Raw genomic sequence first — 25378 nt, forward strand, 5'->3', positions numbered from 1 at the left:
ATTAACTGAAGAAGCTGGATCAACATCCAAAGATCTCCAACCTTCAACATCACACCATCAACCCCAACCATCATTGGCCTAGTAAGGTCAAACCTCCTCCCCCCTCCTTCCACTCAATTCAGGATGTTAATCCTCTCCAGCCAAATCTAAAGGTAAGTAACAAATACTGTACAGTTGTAATGTAACAATTTGTAGTTACATATACTCTTCCTTTTCACAGTTTGAGCCTCACTAGAGTTCAGGTATGTCACAGAGTATCCTAAGTATTATTTTTTGAAGAGTTATGATAGTAATTTTTTTGAGGAATGTATTGGTAATGCAGTTTTTAGGAATGTTATGCACATGAATTATGAATGCCCACTGTATTGGCAGCTTATTTAGAATAAATGTCACTTAGTAATACTGTTGTGGTACCAGTACTTCAAGATGAATAGTGCTTATGAGGGAAGTTAAGATAATAATGCTGTGCATGGATGGTGTGGGGGATGCCTTGATGCTAGTGAATGGCTCTTAGTTCAAAAAAGTAGAACTTCTCTTCAAATTAAATCTGATACCTCCCATTTCCCAGGTACACTATATAACCCTTAGGGGTTAGCACTTACCCATGAATATAATAAAGTAATGGACTCACTTTAAACAATTACAATTGAATTATTTGTAGAAGAATTATGAGTAAATATTGTATGTTTATTGGTATGTGCTTCACATAACTTGTTTAATGAATGTTGCTCTGTTTTGCTGCATTGCTTCAAATAATAAGGCTCTAGTCTTTTTAGTAAATCAACTATATTTTGAGTGCTGTTATGCATTAAGCATTATGTACAACCAGCTGTGCTTCTCTGTTCCCTTATTTTAATGCATGTTGTTCTATAAATGAGTACCAGTAATGAGCATTCCTTTGCTTTTTCTTCTGTCTTGCAATTAAAATGTGTGCAATATAATTCAGTTATTTATTCATAATGCATGTGTGTTTTTCTGTGTAAGATATTAATTGTAAATATTTGTGTCTTTTATTATACATTACATACTGGTACCATTATCTTTATTGTGATAAACTATGCTTTTAGAGTAGAATATTAAAATTATATGCTTACCATATTCCTTTTACTCTGAATTTTGAATATATAGTTGGAGTGGTTGGTATTTTTGTTTAAATGTATATAGGGATTGGCAGAAAGCATGTATAATTCCTTTATATAAAGGGAAGGAGGACAAGAGAGATTGTAAAAATTATAGGAGAGTAAGTTTACTAAGTATACTAGGAAAAGTGTAGAGTAGAGATACTATTGAAAGAATTAGAGGTAACACAGAGAGTAGGATTGCAGATAAGCAAGGCGGCTTTAGAGTGGGTAGGGGATGTGTAGATCAAGTGTTTACATTGAAGCATATATGTGAACAGTATTTATATAAAGGTAGGGAAGTTTTTATTGCATATATGGATTTAGAAAAGGCATATGATAGTGGATAGGGGAGCAAGGTAGCCAATGTTGCAAGTATATGGAATAGGTAATAAGTTACTAAATGCTGTAAAGAGTTTTTATGAGGATAGTGAGGCTCAGGTTAGGGTGTGTAGGACAGAGGGAGACTACTTCCTGGTAAAAGTAGGTCTTAGACAGGGATGTGTAATGTCACCATGGTTGTTTAATATATTTATAGATGGGGATAAGTCTGTTGAGTATACCTGGTAAAGTGTATGGTAGAGTTATTATTGAAAGAATTAAGAGTAAGACAGAGAATAGGATAGCAGATGAACAAGGAGGCTTTAGGAAAGGTAGGGGGTGTGTGGACCAGGTGTTTACAGTGAAACATATAAGTGAACAGTATTTAGATAAGGCTAAAGAGGTCTTTAGGTAGTAGGGTGGTAGACAGCAACCACCCAGGGAAGTACTACCATCCTGCCAGATGACAGTGAAACAAAAACCTGTAACTGTTTTGCATGATGGTAGGATTGCTGGTTTCTTTTTCTGTCTCATAAACACGCTAGATAACAGGGATATCTTGCTACTCCTACTTACAATTTGGTCACACTTCACAGACATGCACATACATATATATATATACGTACATACATCTAGGTTTGTCTCCTTTTTCTAAATAGCTCTTGTTCTTCTTTATTTCTTCTATTGTCCATGGGGAAGTGGAAAAGAATCTTTCCTCCGTAAGCCATGCGTGTCGTATGAGGCGACTAAAATGCCGGGAGCAATGGGCTAGTAACCCCTTCTCCTGTAGACATTTACTAAAAAAGAGAAGAAGAAAAACTTTATAAAACTGGGATGCTTAAATGTGCGTGGATGTAGTGCGGATGACAAGAAACAGATGATTGCTGATGTTATGAAAGAAAAGAAGTTGGATGTCCTGGCCCTAAGCGAAACAAAGCTGAAGGGGGTAGGGGAGTTTCAGTGGGGGGAAATAAATGGGATTAAATCTGGAGTATCTGAGAGAGTTAGAGCAAAGGAAGGGGTAGCAGTAATGTTGAATGATCAGTTATGGAAGGAGAAAAGAGAATATGAATGTGTAAATTCAAGAATTATGTGGATTAAAGTAAAGGTTGGATGCGAGAAGTGGGTTATAATAAGCGTGTATGCACCTGGAGAAGAGAGGAATGCAGAGGAGAGAGAGAGATTTTGGGAGATGTTAAGTGAATGTATAGGAGCCTTTGAACCAAGTGAGAGAGTGATTGTGGTAGGGGACATAAATGCTAAAGTAGGAGAAACTTTTAGAGAGGGTGTGGTAGGTAAGTTTGGGGTGCCAGGTGTAAATGATAATGGGAGCCCTTTGATTGAACTTTGTATAGAAAGGGGTTTAGTTATAGGTAATACATATTTTAAGAAAAAGAGGATAAATAAGTATACAAGATATGATGTAGGGCAAAATGACAGTAGTTTGTTGGATTATGTATTGGTAGATAAAAGACTGTTGAGTAGACTTCAGGATGTACATGTTTATAGAGGGGCCACAGATATATCAGATCACTTTCTAGTTGTAGCTACACTGAGAGTAAAAGGTAGATGGGATACAAGGAGAATAGAAGCATCAGGGAAGAGAGAGATGAAGGTTTATGAACTAAAAGAGGAGGCAGTTAGGGTAAGATATAAACAGCTATTGGAGGATAGATGGGCTAATGAGAGCATAGGCAATGGGGTCGAAGAGGTATGGGGTAGGTTTAAAAATGTAGTGTTAGAGTGTTCAGCAGAAGTTTGTGGTTACAGGAAAGTGGGTGCGGGAGGGAAGAGGAGCGATTGGTGGAATGATGATGTAAAGAAGTTAGCATATGAGAAGTTTTTACAAAGTAGAAGTGATGCAAGGAGGGAAGAGTATATGGAGAAAAAGAGAGAGGTTAAGAGAGTGGTGAAGCAATGTAAAAAGAGAGCAAATGAGAGAGTGGGTGAGATGTTATCAGCAAATTTTGTTGAAAATAACAAAGTTTTGGAGTGAGATTAACAAGTTAAGAAAGCCTAGAGAACAAATGGATTTGTCAGTTAAAAATAGGAGAGGCGAGTTATTAAATGGAGAGTTAGAGGTATTGGGAAGATGGAGGGAATATTTTGAGGAATTGTTAAATGTTGATGAAGATAGGGAAGCTGTGATTTCGTGTATAGGACAAGGAGGAATAACATCTTGTAGGAGTGAGGAAGAGCCAGTTGTGAGTGTGGGGAAAGTTCGTGAGGCAGTAGGTAAAATGAAAGGGGGTAAGGCAGCCGGGATTGATGGGATAAAGATAGAAATGTTAAAAGCATGTGGGGATATAGTTTTGGAGTGGTTGGTGCAATTATTTAATAAATGTATGGAAGAGGGTAAGGTACCTAGGGATTGGCAGAGAGCATGCATAGTTCCTTTGTATAAAGGCAAAGGGGATAAAAGAGAGTGCAAAAATTATAGGGGGATAAGTCTGCTGAGAATACCTGGTAAAGTGTATGGTAGAGTTATTATTGAAAGAATTAAGAGTAAGACAGAGAATAGGATAGCAGATGAACAAGGAGGCTTTAGGAAAGGTAGGGGGTGTGTGGACCAGGTGTTTACAGTGAAACATATAAGTGAACAGTATTTAGATAAGGTGTGAATATAATGCAGAGAATTCGTAGTTTGGAAGTTAGGAGGAGGTGCGGGATTACCAAAACTGTTGTCCAGAGGGCTGAGGAAGGGTTGTTGAGGTGGTTCGGACATGTAGAGAGAATGGAGCGAAACAGAATGACTTCAAGAGTGTATCAGTCTGTAGTGGAAGGAAGGCGGGGTAGGGGTCGGCCTAGGAAGGGTTGGAGGGAGGGGGTAAAGGAGGTTTTGTGTGCGAGGGGCTTGGACTTCCAGCAGGCATGCGTGAGCGTGTTTGATAGGAGTGAATGGAGACAAATGGTTTTTAATACTTGACGTGCTGTTGGAGTGTGAGCAAAGTAACATTTATGAAGGGATTCAGGGAAACCGGCAGGCCGGATTTGAGTCCTGGAGATGGGAAGTACAGTGCCTGCACTCTGAAGGAGGGGTGTTAATGTTGCAGTTTAAAAACTGTAGTGTAAAGCACCCTTCTGGCAAGACAGTGATGGAGTGAATGATGGTGAAGGTTTTTCTTTTTCGGGCCACCCTGCCTTGGTGGGAATCGGCCAGTGTGATAATAATAAAAAAAAAATAAAGAGGTCTTTGTGGCATTTATGGATTTGGAAAAGGCATATGACAGGGTGGATAGGGGTGCAATGTGGCAGATGTTGCAGGTGTATGGTGTAGGAGGTAGGTTACTGAAAGCAGTGAAGAGTTTTTACGAGGATAGTGATGCTAAAGTTAGAGTATGTAGGAAAGAGGGAAATTATTTCCCAGTCAAAGTAGGCCTTAGACAAGGATGTGTGATGTCACCGTGGTTGTTTAATATATTTATAGATGGGGTTGTAAGATAAGTAAATGCAAGAGGCATGGAGTTAAAAGATAAAGAATCACACATAAAGTGGGAGTTGTCACAGTTGCTCTTTGCTGATGACACTGTGCTCTTGGGAGATTCTGAAGAGAAGCTGCAGAGATTGGTGGATGAATTTGGTAGGGTGTGCAAAAGAAGAAAATTAAAAGTGAATACAGGAAAGAGTATGGTAATGAGGATAACAAAAAGATTAGGTGATGAAAGATTGGATATCAGATTGGAGGGAGAGAGTATGGAGGAGGTGAATGTATTCAGATATTTGGGAGTGGACGTGTCAGCAGATGGGTCTATGAAAGATGAGGTGAATCATAGAATTGATGAGGGGAAAAGGGTGAGTGGTGCACTTAGGAGTCTGTGGAGACAAAGAACTTTGTCCTTGGAGGCAAAGTGGGGAATGTATGAGAGTATAGTTTTACCAACGCTCTTATATGGGTGTGAAGCATGGGTGATGAATGTTGCAGCGAGGAGAAGGCTGGAGGCAGTGGAGATGTCATGTCTGAGGGCAATGTGTGGTGTGAATATAATGCAGAGAATTCGTAGTTTGGAAGTTAGGAGGAGGTGCGGGATTACCAAAACTGTTGTCCAGAGGGCTGAGGAAGGGTTGTTGAGGTGGTTCGGACATGTAGAGAGAATGGAGCGAAACAGAGTGACTTCAAGAGTGTATCAGTCTGTAGTGGAAGGAAGGCGGGGTAGGGGTCGGCCTAGGAAAGGTTGGAGGGAGGGGATAAAGGAGGTTTTGTGTGCGAGGGGCTTGGACTTCCAGCAGGCATGCGTGGGCGTGTTTGATAGGAGTGAATGGAGACAAATGGTTTTTAATACTTGACGTGCTGTTGGAGTGTGAGCAAAGTAACATTTATGAAGGGATTCAGGGAAACCGGCAGGCCGGACTTGAGTCCTGGAGATGGGAAGTACAGTGCCTGCACTCTGAAGGAGGGGTGTTAATGTTGCAGTTTAAAAACTGTAGTGTAAAGCACCCTTCTGGCAAGACAGTGATGGAGTGAATGATGGTGAAAGTTTTTTCTTTTTCGGGCCACCCTGCCTTGGTGGGAATCGGCCAGTGTGATAAATAATAAAAAAAGATGGGGTTGTAAAAGAAGTAAATGCTAGGGTGTTTGGGAGAGGGGTGGGATTAAATTATGGGGAATCAAATACAAAATGGGAAAGGACAGTTACTTTTTGCTGATGATACTGTGCTTATGGGAGATTCTAAAGAAAAATTGCAGAGGTTAGTGGACGAATTTGGGAGTGTGTGTAAAGGTAGAAAGTTGAAAGTGAATATAGAAAAGAGCAAGGTGATGAGGGTATCAAATGATTTAGATGAAAGAAAAATTGGATATCAAATTGGGGAATAGGATTAGGAAGAAGTGAATGTTTTCAGATATTTGGGAGTTGACGTGTCAGAAGATGGATTTATGAAGGATGAGGTTAATCATAGAATTGATGAAGGAAAAAAGGTGAGTGGTGTGTTGAGGTATATGTGGAGATAAAGAATGTTATCTATGGAGGCAAAGAAGGGAATGTATGAAAGTATAGTGGTACCAGCACTCTTATATGGATGTGAAGCTTGGGTTGTAAATGCTGCAGCGAGGAGGTGGTTGGAGGCAGTGGAGATGTCCTGTCTAAGGGCAATGTGCGGTGTAAATATTATGCAGAAAATTTGGAGTATGGAAATTAGGAGAAGGTGTGGAGTTAATAAAAGTATTAGTCACAGGGCTGAAGAGGGGTTGTTGAGGTGGTTTGGTCATTTAGAGGAAATGGATCAAAGTAGAATGACATGGAGAGCGTATAAATCTGTAGGAAAGGAAGGCGGGGTAGGTTTCATCCTCGAAAGGGTTGGAGGGAGGGGGTAAAGGAGGTAGTGTGGGCAAGGGGCTTGGATTTCCAGCAAGCGTGCGTGAGCACGTTAGATAGGAGTGAATGGAGACGAATGGTATTTGGGGCCTGACGAGCTGTTGGAGTGTGAGCAGGGTAATATTTAGTGAAGGGATTCAGGGAAACCGGTTATTTTATATAGCTGGACTGGAGTCCTGGAAATGGGAAGTACAATGCCTGCACTTTAAAGGAGGGGTTTTGGGATATTGGCAGTTTGGAGGGATATGTTGTGTGTCTTTATACGTATATACAGTTGAACCTTGACTTACGAGTTTAATCCATTCCAGGAGCTAGCTCGTAACTCAATTTACTCGTATATCAAATTAATTTTCCTCATTTAAATTAATTGAAAAGCCATTAATTCGTTCCTGCACTCTGGAGAGACAAGAAAAAATACTTGAATATGATGCTATTATCAACTGTATGGCTTATTTATCTATCACAATTCATCTAATATGTCATAATAAATAATATAATTAGCACAGAAACATGATATATACTCTAGAATGAATAAAATAGGCCATAATATGGTGGCAGAGATAGTGGCAGCGGCAGAAATGTCGGCCAGTTCTGTCACAATTTCACTATAGTATCTTCCCATGTTCTTACTGTAAAAGAAAACAGAGTATTTTTGAGGCTAACTGCAGTAGATCACTAGGCCCTATGGTTTGAAAATAAGAAATTTGGCCAAATGACTGTCAAAAAATGCAAACAAGCACGAGAGAACTGCCCCCCACTGAGATGTAAACATGTTTACTGCTTACCAACTAGCAGAAGCAATCTGAATTATTATTGCATACATATGACTGAACGCAACCATATGACCTGTCTTTGTAATACTCACTTGTGCTTTATAGTAATCTGTTTACATTAATGTTTTATCACTGATTTCATCATTGCTTAGTTAATCTTAAGTTAATTTTAAGCCAGCCCGTAATGCTATGCATAGTATAAGTGGCTTTGGCATGCTGCTCTTATCTGTATTTTTTTGTACCTCTGTATGTGTGCTCAAATTGGAAATATATAAATAAAAAAATTATTATTATTATTATTATTATTATTATTATTAATTTGGGTAACTGAAGCTCTATCATTATTATAATATTATTATTATTATTAATTTAGGGAAAAGCTCTATCGTTATAATAATTCAATTCAAACTTTATTCTCTATAAGTATTACAATGCTGAGTTTACAGAATTTGGTTATTGTGTGGTTTACATGTAGTAAAATAATAATTACAGAGTGTATCACTCAACCTACTCACCATACAAAACATCCATACTTATTACTGCACCTATTACATACATAGAACACTTAACTCTGATATTAACCCTCCCCTCAAACATCTCCTTGCCAACCTCAACAGAACACATGACCATAACACAAGGCACAGATCACTCTTTGATGTTCCTCGTGTCCATCTCACGCTATGCAAAAACTCAATGCACATAAAAGGCCCTAAAATCTGGAATTCATTACCTGTAAATATAAAAGAAACACTACCTGTTTATAAATTCAAGTCTCTTCTCAAAGATCACTTACTCACTCAAAACCAAATAAATACTGAATAACTGAACCTTATAAATTGTATGTCCTATATGTTACTCACAATTATATCACACAAATGTTAAACCTAGGACCCAATCTAACTTTATTTTTTTAAATACACTACCTAACAGAATACTCCATTCAACTGAATGTACAGCAATGCATGCAACCATATGACCTGTCTTTGTAATACTCATTTGTGCTTTATAGTTATCTGTTTACAATAATGTTTTATCACTGATTTCATCATTGCTTAGTTAATCTTAAGTTAATTTTAAGCCAGCCCGTAATGCTATGCATATAAGTGGCTTTGGCATGCTGCTCTTACCTGTATTTTTTTGTACCTCTGTAAGTATGCTAAATTACTAAATAAATAAATAAATAAATAAGCTTAGGTTGCAAATGCTGCAGTGAGGAGGCGGCTGGAAGCAGTGGAGATGCCCTATCTAAGGGCAGTGTGTGGTTTAAATATTATGCAGAGAATTCGGAGTGTGGAAATTAGGAGTAGGTGTGAAGTTACTAAAAGTATTAGTCAGAGGGCTGAAGAGGGGTTGTTAAGGTTGTTTGGTCATTTAGAGAGAATGGATCAAAGTAGAATGACTTGGAGAGCATATAAATCTGTAGGGGAAGGAAGGCGGGGTAGGGGACATCCTCAAAAAGGTTGGAGAGAGGGGGTAAAGGTTTTGTGGGCGAGGGGCTTGGACTTCCAGCAAGCATGATAGGAGTGAATGGAGACGAATGGTTTTTGGGACCTGACAGGCTGTTGGAGTGTGAGCAGGGTAATATTTTGTGAAGGGATTCAGGGAAACCGGTTACCCAGACTTGAGTTCTGGAAATGGGTAGTACAGTTCCTGCACTTGAAAGGAGGGGTTTGGGATAGTGAGAGTTTGGAGGGACTTCTGAACTGTCGTATCTGAGCACCTCTGCAAAGACAGTGATTGTGTATGAGTGAGGGTAATATTTTGTGAAGGGATTCAGGGAAAGCGGTTAGTCGGACTTGAGTTCTGGAAATGGGAAATACAATTCCTGCACTTTAACCCTTAAACTGTCCAAACAGATCTATGTTCACGTGCATAGTGCTCCAAAAGTAGATCTACATTTTTATACATATTTTCAAATGTAACAAAAAAAGTAGATGAAAGTTTTTTGTACACGTTTTCAAATGTAAAAAAAAAAAAGATGATCTACATTTTTTTACATACTTTCAAATGTTGAAAAAATGTAGATCTACATTTGGACAGTTTAAGGGTTAAAGGAGGGGTTTGGGATATTGACAGTTTGGAGGGACTTTTGAACTGTCGTATCTGAGCGCCTCTGCATAGACAGTGATTATGTATGAGTGAGGTGAAAGTGTTGAATGATGGTGAAAGTATTTTCTCTTTGGGGATTTTCTTTCTTTTTAGGTCACCCTGCCTCAGTGGGAAACAACCGATGTGTTAAAAAAAATTGACTTAATGGGCCATTGGGTAGATCAGAACTTTCTTGCTAGGTTGATTAGTCTTAGCAGATATATATCTGTTTTAACCTTTCAGCCTATTGTAATATGAATCCTTAGTTTTTCACTGTGACTTCCTGTAATGTGAGAATAAAAATGTGATAGTTAAATGCACTTTGTACATTCCATTTCACTTAATATAAAGTTGCATATATTATTCAGGTACAACACTGATTTACTGCCACTGGATCATCTTGCACCTCTTTTATTCCAGACAAAATTACAAGACTACTCTTTTGCTAAAACACTTTACTTGGAGGCCACAGATGGCATTATATGTAGTGTATCCTCACTTATATTGTTTATACTGGTGGTTATCTGTGATTCTGTGCAATTCTTAGCATATTTTGTTAACAAAGAGCCCAAGCTATGGCTAGTGATTAGCTCTGCAGCTCTCGTAAAATTCTAAATTTTTCCACTTAGGGATTGATAGTACTGCAGCATTATTTGTAAATAAAGTAATAAGTAAACCTGTTTTATTTATGCTGATGTTTAATATAAGTTTCCAGCAGACCATGATGGGCCAGAGGTGTATTGTTTAGTCATTATTGGTTGGTCAGGTAAAATTGATATATACTGGCAAAGCATAGGAACCAAGGTTACAGTAAAACTGGTGTTGTACACATATCAAAGTGTTAGCTAAGGTGTTTAGATGGGCTTTCAAAGCTTCATTCTGTGCTAGATCCCATTTTATTTATCAGTGGTTTTATTTAGTTCTTGTCTGAGATGAAATAACACTTTAAATTTCAAAGTACTGGTATTTTTTTATTAGTCTTTTTTTTTTTTTTTTTTTTTTTTTTAATATAAAAATCATATCCTTAGAGATCTCTCCCATTTTGGCTTGCCATAAAATTGGATTTTGTCTTGGCTGCAGCAAAATTTTAACAAATAATCATATCCTCTTAACGGCTTTTGGAGAAGGGCGTAGAATCATGTGGGTAGGTTAGATAATAATTTATTAGTATGGATAAAATTTGTGTATTTGGGTATTAATAAGCTATGCCTATATTACAGTTCCTCTAATTATTGTTAAACCAATTCCGAGAGGAAACTTCAGTTAATGTTTCAGTTCATCGTAAATAAACTTTAATCTTATAGGAGGTAAAATCTCAATAGTTTTGTCTTCTCGAGCCAGTTTCAAACTTTTTTTTAGCACACCAGCTGTCTCCCATTGAGGTAAACTGCCTTGAAAAAGAAGAAACACTTTCACTGGTATACTCTGGTACATTCCCCTTTTTGACTCCATGGGTAAGATTCTACCACTTTTAGCTCATTATGCTTCCTTCCACATTTTATTTTTTCCAGCAGTGGAGCCCTGTTTACTTTCAGTAACTGTACTGCATACTTTGGCTGCCTCAGCAGGCAGGCCTCATCATCTGGGAGATTAACATCTCTTGTTTATTTATCAGCACGAAAAAAAGTCACAAGCTTTTGATGAAAGTTTGAAGTCTCTCTACAAGACTGTACCTGGGCTGTTATTAGGGTATATTGCAGACCTACATGCTTTGCAAGACTGGTTGAAGAGGATAGCTACAGATCAGAGGCATCATAAGGGGGGGGGTGCCCCAGGTGACACCATAGAGCCTCTAAAGGTGACACTAATGCACAAAACAGTGCTGCACCAACATAAGAGAAGAATCCTTCATTTCTATATAGTCTATATAGGCCTATATAGGGAAAATAATTGATTTTGATGATGTGATAGATGATTTTGCAGGATTGAAGGCAAGGAAATGTAAGATCAGATTCACTGAGCTGTTACCTGAACTCAAGGTCAAATCAGAACTAGTGTTTCTCTGATATTGCAATGTTTTTCTTTATTTTTTTTTTTTTTTTTTTTTTTTTGGGGAGGAGGCATTGTTGAAGACGAATAAATGTAGGGTCTGTTGCTGTACTCAAAGTGATATTTGAGTTTGTTTCCTCAGTATTACTACGATTATTTATTTTATCATTAATTATTTTTTTTTTTTTTTTCAACAAGTCGGCCGTCTCCCACCAAGGCAGGGTGACCCAAAAAAAGAAAGAAAATCCCCAAAAAGAAAATACTTTCATCATCATTCAACACTTTCACCACACTCGCACATTATCACTGTTTTTGCAGAGGTGCTCAGAATACAACAGTCTAGAAGCATACACACATAAAGATACACAACATATCCCTCCAAACTGCCAATATCCCAAACCCCTCCTTTAAAGTGCAGGCATTGTACTTCCCATTTCCAGGACTCAAGTCCGACTATATGAAAATAACCGGTTTCCCTGAATCCCTTCACTAAATATTACCCTGCTCACACTCCAACAGATCGTCAGGTCCCAAGTACCATTCGTCTCCATTCACTCCTATCTAACACGCTCACGCACACTTGCTGGAAGTCCAAGCCCCTTACCCACAAAACCTCCTTTACCCCCTCTCTCCAACCCTTTCGAGGACGACCCCTACCCCGCCTTCCTTCCCCTATAGATTTATATGCTTTCCATGTCATTCTACTTTGATCCATTCTCTCTAAATGACCAAACCACCTCAACAACCCCTCTTCTGCCCTCTGACTAATACTTTTATTAACTCCACACCTTCTCCTAATTTCAACACTCCGAATTTTCTGCATAATATTTACACCACACATTGCCCTTAAACAGGACATCTCCACTGCCTCCAACCGTCTCCTCGCTGCTACATTTACCACCCAAGCTTCACACCCATATAAGAGTGTTGGTACTACTATACTTTCATACATTCCCTTCTTTAATTATATTGAGAAGTATTCTCCTGTTCGGTTTATGGCCCTTAAACGTTCTCATTATTAAACATTAGTCACTGGTCATGCGGTAGTGACATAACTGGAGCCCCCCCCCTTGAATTTCATGGGGGTGACACCAAAGATTCCTCCCCGGGTGATACCAACCCTAGCGACGCCTCTGCTACAGATATTTCTTAGTGAACAGATCTTGTCATAATACAAGCTTTTCCTGCATCAAGAATGATATAAACTTTCAGATTTGAATATTGCATGTTTGTACTATAAAAAGGAAGGCAAAAGGCATACTGAGGTTGAAAACTGGCTAAGGAGAGGTAAAACTAGAGGAGATACATTCCTGAGTAGTTCATCTAATTCTATGCAAACTAGTTTGCCATTGGCTGTGCATCTTGCCATAAATAGTTTTCATCTCATCCTGTCATTGCAGATTGTTTTCTCAACAGTTGTCTGTTGATCTTCACTGGAAAATCACAAGATGACATCCTTGTGAAGTCATGGTCAATATCTCTCATGAAGCCAGAAAATATGAATTTTAATCTGAGATTATTAACTTTTAAATCTAAAGGATATAATTTTATTTTGTAGCCAATAGTAAAACTAAGTTAATTATTTTTCTTTAAATGTTATTGTTATTTGTTAATATTTTTCTCTGATCTCTCAAGTTATTTGTAATAAAATATAATTTCATATTTGGGAGAGGCAAAAAAAAAAAAAAATAATGTATTCAAAATTTCAAGTGTATCATAAGGTACAATATCATAGGCTAAATTATACATCTGCATAATTTTTTCAAAAATTTTAATAAGTTTTTCTTTGGCATACACTTTAGGTTTTGGCAACGTTTGTGGTGATCGTCGCTGCCACTCCAATATTCATCGTGGTCTTGATCCCCACAATGATCATATACTACTTTGTACAAGTAAGAAGAGTCTCTGCTCCTTTTTTAATTTTTACAAAATTATGAAATAAAGCTTGTTTTTATCATTGGTGTAAAAAAAAATTGATCCTATTTGGATCTCATTTGATGCCATTTTTACAAAAAACTGCTATGAAACTATACATTCTTGGCCTTCAGTAGTTTATAAACTCTCGCTTTTCCCTCCTAGTCCCTAGACTTGTTGACCTCACATAGTTATAGAAGAAAGAATATGATGTATACATTCCTCAAAGTTTCCTTTTGTGTTTATCTTTAAATATCACTCTAATCTGATTAATATTAATAATCAGAATAAATAGAAATTTTGTTAAGGGAAACCCAATGAGCAACTTTTGAATATCCAATGATGAGTTTTAATATAGGGGTTATGCACCATGAAAAACTTTTGAATAATCAAAGGTAGTAGGTTGGTAGACAGCAACCACCCAGGGAGGTACTACCGTCCTCCCAAGTGAATGTAAAGCAAAAGCCTGTAATTGTTTTACATGATGGTAGGATTGCTGGTGTCTTTTGTCTGTCTCATAAATATGCAAGATTACAGGTATGTCTTGCTACTTCTACTTACACTTAGGTCACACTACACATACATGTACACGTTTATTTATACACACTCATCTGAGTTTTCTTTGATTTTATCTTAATAGTTCTTGGTCTTATTACTTTTCCTTTTATATCCATGGGGAAGTGGAATAAGAATCTTTCCTCCGTAAGCCATGCGTGTTATAAAAGTCAACTAAAATGCCGGGAACAATGGGCTAGTAACCCCTTTTCCTGTAAAGATTACTAAAAAGAATAAGAAGAAAATTGTCAAAGTGGGAAGTCTGAATATGTGTGGATGTTGTGCAAATGATAAGAAAGAGATGATTGTGGATGTTATGAATGAGAAGAAGCTGGATGTCCTGGCTTTAAGTGAAACAAAGCTGAAGGGGGTGGGAGAGTTTCAATGGAGAGGAATAAATGGGATTAGGTCAGGGGTTTCAAATAGAGTTAGAGCTAAAGAAGGAGTAGCAATAATGTTGAAGGATAAGCTATAGCAGGAAAAGAGGGACTATAAATGTATTAATTCAAGGATTATGTGGAGTAAAATAAAGATTGGATGTGAAAAGTGGGTTATAGTAAGTGTGTATGCACCTGGAGAAGAAAGAAGTGTAGAGGAGAGAGAGAGATTTTGGGAAATGTTGAGTGAATGTGTGGGGAGTTTTGAATCAAGTGTGAGAGTAATGGTGGTTGGGGATTTCAATGCTAAAGTGGGTAAAAATGTTATGGAGGGAGTAGTAGGTAAATTTGGGGTGCCAGGGGTAAATGTAAATGGGGAGCCTTTAATTGAGCTATGTGTAGAAAGAGATTTGGTAATAAGTAATACATATTTTATGAAAAAGAGGATAAATAAATATACAAGGTATGATGTAGCACGTAGTGAAAGTAGTTTGTTAGATTATGTATTGGTGGATAAAAGGTTGATGGGTAGGCTCCAGGATGTACATGTTTATAGAGGGGCAACTGATATATCGGATCATTATTTAGTTGTAGCTACAGTTAGAGTAAGAGGTAGATGGGAAAAGAGGAAGGTGGCAACAACAAGTAAGAGGGAGGTGAAAGTGTATAAACTAAGGGAGGAGGAAGTTCGGGGGAGATATAAGCGACTATTGGCAGAAAGGTGGGCTAGTGCAAAGATGAGTAGTGGGGGGGTTGAAAAGGGTTGGAATAGTTTTAAAAATGCAGTATTAGAATGTGGGGCAGAAGTTTTTGGTTATAGGAGGGTGGGTGCAGGTGAAAAGAGGAGTGATTGGTGGAATGATGAAGTATAGGGTGTGATAAAAGAGAAAAAGTTAGCTTATGAGAGATTTTTACAAAGCAGAAGTGTTATAAGAAGAGCAGAGTATATGGAGAGTAAAAGAAAGGTGAAGAGAGTGGTGAGAGTGCAAAAGGAGAGCAGATGATAGAGTGGGAGAGGCACTCTCAAGAAATTTTAATGAAAATAAGAAAAAATTTTGGAGTGAGTTAAACAAGTTAAGAAAGCCTAGGGAAAGCATGGATTTGTCAGTTAAAAACAGAGTAGGGGAGTTAGTAGATGGGGAGAGAGAGGTATTAGGTAGATGGCGAGAATATTTTGAGGAACTTTTAAATGTTGAGGAAGAAAGGGAGGCGGTAATTTCATGCACTGGTCAGGGAGGTATACCATCTTTTAGGATTGAAGATGAGCAGAATGTAAGTGTGGGGGAGGTACGCGAGGCATTACGTAGAATCAAAGGGGGTAAAGCAGCTGGAACTGATGGGATCATGACAGAAATATTAAAAGCAGGGGAGGATATAGTGTTGGAGTGGTTGGTACTCTTGTTTAATAAATTTATGAAAGAGGGGAAGGTACCTAGGGATTGGCAGAGAGCATGTATAGTCCCTTTATATAAAGGGAAAGGGGACAAAAGAGGTTGTAAAAATTATAGAGGAATAAGTTTATTGAGTATACCAGGAAAAGTGTACGGTAGGGTTATAATTGAAAGAATTAGAGGTAAGACAGAATGTAGGATTGTGGATGAGCAAGGAGGTTTCAGAGTGGGTAGGGGATGTGTAGATCAAGTGTTTACATTGAAGCATATATGTGAACAGTATTTAGATAAAGGTAGGGAAGTTTTTATTGCATTTATGGATTTAGAAAAGGCATATGATAGAGTGGATAGGGGAGCAATGTGGCAGATGTTGCAAGTATATGGAATAGGTGGTAAGTTACTAAATGCTGTAAAGAGTTTTTCTGAGGATAGTGAGGCTCAGGTTAGGGTGTGTAGAAGAGAGGGAGACTACTTCCCGGTAAAAGTAGGTCTTAGACAGGGATGTGTAATGTCACCATGGTTGTTTAATATATTTATAGATGGGGTTGTAAAAGAAGTAAATGCTGGGTGTTCAGGAGAGGGGTGGGATTAAATTATGGGGAATCAAATTCAAAATGGGAATTAACACAATTACTTTTTGCTGATGATACTGTGCTTATGGGAGATTCTAAAGAAAAATTGCAAAGGTTAGTGGATGAATTTGGGAATGTGTGTAAAGGTAGAAAGTTGAAAGTGAACCTAGAAAAGAGTAAGGTGATGAGGGTATCAAATGATTTAGATAAAGAAAAATTGGATATCAAATTGGGGAGGAGGAGTATGGAAGAAGTGAATGTTTTCAGATACTTGGGAGTTGATGTGTTGGTGGATGGATTTATGAAGGATGAGGTTAATCATAGAATTGATGAGGGGAAAAAAGGTGAGTGGTGCATTGAGGTATATGTGGAGTCAAAAAACGTTATCTATGGAGGCAAAGAAGGGAATGTATGAAAGTATAGTAGTACCAACACTCTTATATGGGTGTGAAGCTTGGGTGGTAAATGCAGCAGCGAGGAGACGGTTGGAGGCAGTGGAGATGTCCTGTCTAAGGGCAATGTGTGGTGTAAATATTATGCAGAAAATTCGGAGTGTGGAAATTAGGAGAAGGTGTGGAGTTAATACAAGTATTAGTCAGAGGGCTGAAGAGGGGTTGTTGAGGTGGTTTGGTCATTTATAGAGAATGGATCAAAGTAGAATGACGTGGAAAGCATATAAATCTATAGGGGAAGGAAGGCGAGGTAGGGGTCGTCCTCGAAAGGGTTGAAGAGAGGGGGTAAAGGAGGTCTTGTGGGCAAGGGGCTTGGACTTCCAGCAAGCGTGCGTGAGCGTGTTAGATAGGAATGAATGGAAACGAATTGTACTTGGGACCTGACGATCTGTTGGAGTGTGAGCAGGGTAATATTTAGTGAAGGGATTCAGGGAAACCGGTTATTTTCATATAGTCGGACTTGAGTCCTGGAAATGGGAAGTACAGTACAATGCCTGCACTTTAAAGGAGGGGTTTGGGATATTGGCAGTTTGGAGGGATATGTTGTGTATCTTTATACGTATATGCTTCTAAACTGTTGTATTCTGAGCACCTCTGAAAAAACAGTGATTATGTGTGAGTGTGGTGAAAGTGTTGAATGATGATGAAAGCATTTTCTTTTTGGGGATTTTCTTTCTTTTTTGGGTCACCCTGCCTCGGTGGGAGACTGCCGACTTGCTGAAAAAAAAACAAAATTAGCAGTAAAAATGTCGTGATCAAATTTCATGCTTTGCCAAGCTCACGGACTTGGAGGTTTGAGTGTCTATAAGGTGGTCTTGTTAATTCATGAAATTAATGGAAAATGTATTGGTAAATTGTGTTTTTTATTTGTTGAAATTGTATAGCTAATTTGTGTTCTTAAAATATATAATTTTTAGATATGTATCTTAGGTTCAATAATTAGTATACAGTACGTATTATAAATTTTTTTATAAGTAATTGTCTGATAGTTTGCTTCGAATTTATGTATAACAAATTGAAAAAAAATTGGTGTGATATGAATTTAGATACAGAAAGGTATTTTGCTGATGATTTCTGTATTAAAGTTAGGTACAATATATTGACAGAGAGAGACTTTTCACATAATTTTTAGCTTTTTTTAATAATTTTTGTACATTAAAGAAGATTTAGATTTTTCAGTATAATTACTCATGATGGCAAGATTGCTTTATAATCTGTCATGTTCTTCCTTTATTGTTTTCTACATTGGGCAGTATTCATTTGCTTGTGTTTTGTCTGATGTTCATGGCATTCTGGAAAGACAGCTAGAGTATGAGTGATGAATGAATTCCCTTCATTTTGTGTCACCCTATCTTGGTGGGAACCAGCTGATATTTTAAAATTAGAATAATTTATCATCATCTCTGGTGTCTCCTTTTCCAAGAACATTCCCTTAACCTTAAATATATGTAAAGGGCACTTATTAAGTCTTATCACCCTGTAACAATTTTTAATCTTTCAAATAAGTTTGTAAAATTCACAATGGTTGTAGAACTTACTGCCTCCTCTTGTGATCCTTTCCTTTATTCTACCACGATGTTTGTGAAGTGAAAGTCTCCAGCATCCTTTTGGCACTATTTTTTTTTTTTTTTTTAAATTACAGTAGTGGACTCTTGTCTGAATTAATATTGCCAAGATTTTTTTTTATCACACCTCCTCTTTTTCTTTTGTTACTCAGTGACAGCATTTTGTGTTTTCAACCCTTTCTTTGTAATGTGTAATTTTTTTTTTTTTTTTTAGCTGTGTGTGCTACTTTTTTTTAGCTGTGTGTGCTACTTTTGTTTAGCTGTGTGTGCTACTTTTGTTTAGCTGTGTGTGCTACTTTTGTTTAGCTGTGTGTGCTACTTTTTTTTTTAGCTGTGTGTGCTACTTTTTTTAGCTGTGTGTGCTACTTTTTTTTAGCTGTGTGTGCTACTTTTTTTTAGCTGTGTGTGCTACTTTTTTTTAGCTGTGTGTGCTACTTTTTTTTAGCTGTGTGTGTTACTTTTTTTAGCTGTGTGTGCTACTTTTTTTTTTTTTTTACCTTATCCACTGCATATCTCAATTTCAGCCTAACTTTTTTTTTTTTTTTTATTAAGTATTTCCCTATACAGTACAGACCCAAATAAAATGTTGATGTTTGCTAATAAATTACAAGTTTGTTGCTATGTAAATTTACATATGTAGTTAGTGTTGGTCCATGCTAACCTCTCTTAAGTCTACAAATATGCCTAATGAGGTGAATCTTATTTTAGCCTTCGTGTTCCAGTGGCTGTGAGCATTAACTTAGTAGTTTTAGGGTTCATTTGCCATGGGTTCAAATCTTACCCACTCCTTGAATTATTGACAATCATTCATTGCCATTTTCATGAATCATCAGTAGTGGAACGAAAGGGGTAAGAATTAAATTTAATCTCTGGTCGTGTTGGCAGTATATTTTTCCATAGAATCATGCATCTGTGGTTTGTGGTGGCCCATCCTATGCTCTAGAGTATAAATATACTTTACCTCATTGGAAAAATGTTATTGTAGTCTTCATGGTGTGGCGAGTGTTGCTTGGCAGGACTTAAGAAATCGTAATGACACGATTATCGTGTCATTACGATTTCTTAAGTCATGTTGACGGCAGTGAAGGGACTTGAGCTAGAGTTCGTCACGGCCACGCTAGCTGGAGATTCGTCTGTAAAAACTTGCATTTGTGGTCACAGAGGTGCCTGTGCTAACCTTCCTATGGTGTAGAAATATACCTAGTTGGATGAATCTTATTGTGGCTAGCTGGTCTAGTGGCTAACGCGACGGGCTGGAGTTTTGAGACTCTATGACCGCGGGTTCAATCCCGGCCGGGGGTATGGTTTGGGTTGCTTGGCAGTTTTAGATATGGGTTCAACACCCACCCACTCCTTGATCTATTCGTGCATATTATTACTTGAATTGATACATAATTTAATAACAGTTAAATTAATTTGAGGATGCCTTTCATTTTGTTAAATTTTGTTATATATCTGAATTGGAGCCAAGTACCTTCCATCCTCTCACACTTGGGGCACTAGGACCTTCATGTTAAGTCTAACACTGGACCATTGCATTTCAGTCTGGACCTACATGATTCCTTTTGCAGAAAATTGTTATTCTTCAAAGCATAGTTTTTTTTTTTTATCTTATGTTCATGTATAATTTTAGTGAAAGTGGAAACAATGGTGATTTATATTTTCATTTTTAGGTTCTGTATGTTTCTACGTCACGGCAGCTAAAGCGAATTGAATCTGTGTCTCGCTCTCCTATTTATTCTCACTTTCAAGAAACTATACAAGGTATGTTACAAGTATTTCTTATTTTTTTGTAGTATAAATATAATACAAACTGTCAATTACATGTTCTCATGTTTTCCTTCTCCACTATAGGGTATCACAGTGGGTGCCTGTCACGAGCGGGGTCCCACAGGGGTCAGTTCTAGGACCAGTGCTATTTTCGGTATATGTGAATGACATGATGGAAGGGATAGACTCAGAGGTATCCCTGTTCGCAGATGATGTGAATTTAATGAGGAGAATTAAATCAGATGAGGATCAGGCAGGACTTCAAAGAGACCTGGACAGGCTGGACACGTGGTCCAGCAACTGGCTTCTTGAATTCAACCCTGCCAAATGCAAAGTCATGAAGATCGGAGAAGGGCAAAGAAGACCGCAGACAGAGTATAGGCTAGGTGGCCAAAGACTGCAAACCTCGCTCAAGGAAAAAGATCTTGAGGTGACTATAACACCGAGCATGTCTCCGGAAGCACACATCAACCAGATAACTGCTGCAGCATATGGGCGCCGGGCAAATCTGTGAATAGTGTTCCAATACCTTAGTAAGGAATCGTTCAAGACACCGTACACCGTGTACGTCAGGCCCATACTGGAGTATGCAGCACCTGTTTGGAACCCACACTCCATCAAGCACGTCAAGAAATTAGAGAAAGTGCAACAGTTTGCGACAAGGTTAGTTCCAGAGCTAAGGGGAATGTCCTATGAAGAAAGGTTAAGGGAAATTGGCCTGACGACACTGGAAGACAGAAGGGTTAGGGGAGATGTGATAACAACATACAAAATACTGCCTGAAATAGACAAGGTGGACAGAGCCAGGATGTTCCAGAGAGGGGACACAGAACCAAGGGGCCACAATTGGAAGTTGAAGACCCAGATAAGTCAGAGGGATGTTAGGAAGTATGTCTTCAGTCATAGAGTAGTCAGGAAGTGGAATAGCCTAGCAAGTGAGGTAGTGAGGCAGGAACCATACATAGCTTTAAGATGATTTATGATAAAGCTCATGGAGCAAGGAGAGAGAGAGAGAGAGGGCCTAGTAGCATTCAGTGAAGAGGTGGGGCCAGGAGCTGAGTCTCGACCCCTGCAACCACAATTAGGTGAGTACACGCACGCACGCACGCACGCACACACACAAAAAATAGATACGAATTTTTATTTGCAGGTATGCCACAGTTTATGGGTTAACTTATCGACTGTTTTGTTACCTTTTCTGTTTGCATGAATCTTAGGTTCTCTGGTGGAGCTTTAGGGTATTATGGACATGGATTTGATTGTCACATGAGTCAGTCACAAACACAGAATCATTGTCTTTTGCTTCCTATAGCAGTCGGCAGCTACAACAGATGCTATTGTTTTATAGAAACCATATTGTGACAAAAATGAAGTGTGCAAATGTATTTTTTTTATGGTGGTATTCTGTAATTCGTATCTTGCTACATGTTTTTCTTTATTGTTATTGTTCCTATTCCAGGAGCATCAACCATCCGTGCTTTTGGTAGAGAGCATCAATTTATTGCGAACTCAGAGGCTAAAGTTGATTTCAATCTTCGTAGCTCTAATCCAAGTGTCATGGCTAACAGGTACTGTACTGAATTTAATTCACTGTTTTTTGTTACATTAGATATATTGTTTAATTTTTGCTAAAAGAGAAATGGCCACACTTCATACACTTTACTTTGGATTTGGAATACTGTACAGTGGACCCCCGACTTACGATATTAATCCCTTCCAGAGAGCACATCATAAGATGAAATTATCATAAGTCATATTAATTTTCGCCTTAAGAAATAATGGAAATCAAAAAAATCTGTTCAAGACACCCAAAAGTATGAAAAAAAAAATATTTTTACCACATGAAATATACATTTTCCTACACACAAACAGAAGGATACATGCACAATATATATTGTGTAATGAAGAATAAATGACACTTACCTTTATTGAAGATGTGGTGATGAGTGACGGGATGGGAGGAGGGGCGATGATGGTGTATTTTTTTTGGTAGGAGAATCCCCTTTCATGAGGACTTTAGGTAGTAAGTCCTTTTCTGGGGTTACTTCCCTTCTTCTTTTAATGCCACTGGGAACAACGTAAGAGTCACTGGACCTCTGTCGCACCAAAAATCTGTCCATTGAGCTCTGTACCAAGTGTTCCTTTAAGATTTTTCTAAAGTGGTTCACAACATTGTCATTGTAAAAGTCACCAGCATGGCTTGCAATAGCTGTGTCAGGATGATTTTCTTCCATAAAGGTTTGCACCCTTGTCCACATTGTACACGTTTCCTTAATCGTTGAAGAAGGCAGCTTCCTCGATTTCTCTCTCCCCTCCTCTGAAGCAATTTCCTCAGTTGTGGCCTCTAGCTGTTGCAGATGCTCTTGCAGCTCATCAGTGGTTAGTTCTTCATCGTCGTCCTCCACCAACTCTTCTACATTCTCACCACTAACCTCCAACCCCAAGGACTTCCCCAATTCCACAAGAGATTCCACAACTGGCATGGGCTCCTCGGGGTTAGCCCCAGACCCTTCAGAATCCCTCTTCTACACATTCTGGCCACAGTTTCCTCCAAGCAGAGTTCAAGGTCCTCTTAGTCACTCCCTCCCAAGCCTTACCTATAAGGTTTATGCAACTGAGGATACTAAAGTGATCTTTCCAAAACTCTCTTAGGGTCAATCAAGTGTCTGAGGTCACTTCAAAGCACTTTTGACACATTGCTTTGGTGTACAGTTTTTTTGAAATTTGAAATGACCTGCTGGTCCATAGGCTGGAGGAGAGGAGTGGTATTAGGAGGCAAAAACTTACCTTTTATGAAGCTCAACTCCCCTGGAATTCACTCTGCCAAGTCTGAAGGATGACCAGGAGCATTGTCTAATACCAGGAAGCACTTAAGCTCCAATTTATATTCCAGGAGGTAATTTTTCACAGTGGGGCCAAATACAGCGTAAAACCAGTCATAGAAAATGTCCCTAGTGACCCATGCCTTACTGTTTGCCCTCCACATCACACACAAATTAGCCTTGATGACATTGTTTTTCCTGAACACTCGGGGAGTTTCAGAGTGATACACGAGTAGAGGCTTCACTCTTCAATCCCCACTAGCATTACTACACAGCATTAAAGTAACCCTGTCCTTCATAGGCTTGTATCCTGGGAGTGCTTTTTCCTCCTGTGTAATGTAGGTCCTGTTTGGCATTTTCTTCCAACACAGGCCTGTTTCGTCACAATTAAACACTTCTTGGGGTTGCAGTCCTTCAGCCTCTTATGTACCCCTGGAATTCCTGCACATACTTTTCAGACACTTTTTTGTCCAAACTGGCAGCCTCACCATGCCTTATCACGCTGTGTATGCCACTACGATTCTTAAATCTCTCAGACCAACCTTTGCTGGCCTTAAATTTGCTCACATCACCACTAGTCGCAGGCATTTTTTTAATTAAATAGTCACGCAACTGCCTTGCCTTTTCACATATGATCACTTGAGAGATGCTATCTCCTGATACCTGTTTTTCGTTTATCCACACCAATAACAGTCGCTCAGCATCTTTGAGTACTTGTGATCTGTGTTTCATAAAGATGTTTGCACTTCACAACAACAGCTTCCTTGATTGCCTTTTTGTCGGCCAGGATAGTAGCGATGGTTGACTGGGGTTTGTTGTACAACCTGGCCAGCTCAGAGGCACGCACTCCACTTTCAGACTTATTCATAATCATCTTCTTCATTTCAATTGTAATTTTCACCCTTTTTACCACAGGGTTGGCACTAGAAGCTTTCTTTGGGCCCATGGTGGCTTTTTTAGCAGTTACATGCACTAAAAACACAGGAATAATACAAAATGTTCCGAGTGTATGCGTGGAAGCGACTGCACTGGCTAGTCAACATTGGCACACTAACTGAAGGCAGGGCAGCTGAGGCGCGTTCAGGCCAGATGGACGTTTGGACGCGTATGGGACGAATAATGTAAGTCTAGTTTTTCAACGTAGGTCAGGGTCAAACTTTTACACTGACAAGCATGGTAAGTCGGTTTTATAGTAGGTTGAGGTCATCATAAGTCAGGGGTCCACTGTACATTTGTTTGGTATTATATGTTGTGTTTAATTCTAGTGGCACTGAAAAGAATTCTCTTCTGCATATTTTCAGGTGGCTGGCTATTCGATTAGAGTTTATTGGCAACATCATGACATTTTTTGCAGCTATGTTCGCTGTCATGAGCCGGGGTAGTATGTCAGGCGGAGTAGTTGGACTGTCAGTCAGCTATGCTATGTCAGTAAGTTAATGCTGCTTTCAGTTTATTACATTAACCCTTTCAGGGTCCGTCCCGTAGATCTACGGCTTTACGTTCAGTGTCCAAACCGTAGATCTACGTCATAAGCTCAGCTCACTCTGATAAACTGTGAGTGGTACATTTGGGCCTAGATATGAGAGAATACATCTATGTGGTATGTGTGCACCACATAAAACAGATCCTGTAGCACACTGTGTATAATGAGAGAAAAAAAACTGAAATCATGATTTTTCGATTAAAACAGCGACTTTGCAGTGTTTTTTCGTATGTTTTTTATAGTTGTATTTGCGATTTCTTAGTCTCATTTGGTAGAATGGAAGACATATTACAGAAATAGAGATGATTTTGATTGGTTTTAGCACTGGAAATGGCTTGAAACTGAGCTCAAAGTAGCAGAAATGTTAAATTTTTGCCGATGTTCAAGAGTAAACAAACGACCTCACACGTCTAATACACGCCAGCTGGTGGGTCTAATATGCATTCACGAATATGGTGATGATATTTATACAATTATTACAGTATTGCATAACAGTAAATCTTCTATTTTTTAGTGTGAATAAAAATTCATTATGTGAATAAAAAATAAAAATGGAATTTATTTGTAAAGCCTCAAAACGTAACTAATGAACAGAGGAAATGTTAGTTTAGTGCCAGGAATACCTACATTGTTTATTCTGGACCCTATTTTGAAATTGGAATATTTTGAACTTTGTGTTAAATTGGCCAAATTAACAATTTCCAATCACTTTAATTTGTAGTTGAAACAGTTGACTTGGCAATTTCTTGTGCTCAATCGATAGAATAGAAGTAATACTAGTGAAATAGCTAAGAATTTGGTTGACTGGAATAATGTAATTGGCCTAAAATGGGAGTCAAAGTCGGCAAAATCGCCGCTTCGTAAATATCGCTGACA

General features: G+C 38.4%; 1 protein-coding gene across 7 annotated transcripts in view; it reads left to right on the forward strand.

Moving 5' to 3' along the window:
- The window catches only part of LOC128687865 (multidrug resistance-associated protein 1), a 314708-nt gene that overhangs the window by 274297 nt on the left and 15033 nt on the right, over positions 1–25378 (forward strand). For all 7 annotated transcript variants that reach the window (XM_070083525.1, XM_070083523.1, XM_070083524.1 and 4 more), the window contains 4 exons: positions 13404–13493; positions 20101–20191; positions 21657–21765; positions 24321–24447. In XM_070083525.1, the coding sequence (XP_069939626.1) occupies positions 13404–13493; positions 20101–20191; positions 21657–21765; positions 24321–24447 (417 nt within the window). The remainder of the gene's footprint in view (positions 1–13403; positions 13494–20100; positions 20192–21656; positions 21766–24320; positions 24448–25378) is intronic.

The sequence above is a fragment of the Cherax quadricarinatus genome, chromosome 10, assembly GCF_038502225.1.
Source record: "Cherax quadricarinatus isolate ZL_2023a chromosome 10, ASM3850222v1, whole genome shotgun sequence".
Classification (NCBI taxonomy): domain Eukaryota; kingdom Metazoa; phylum Arthropoda; class Malacostraca; order Decapoda; family Parastacidae; genus Cherax; species Cherax quadricarinatus.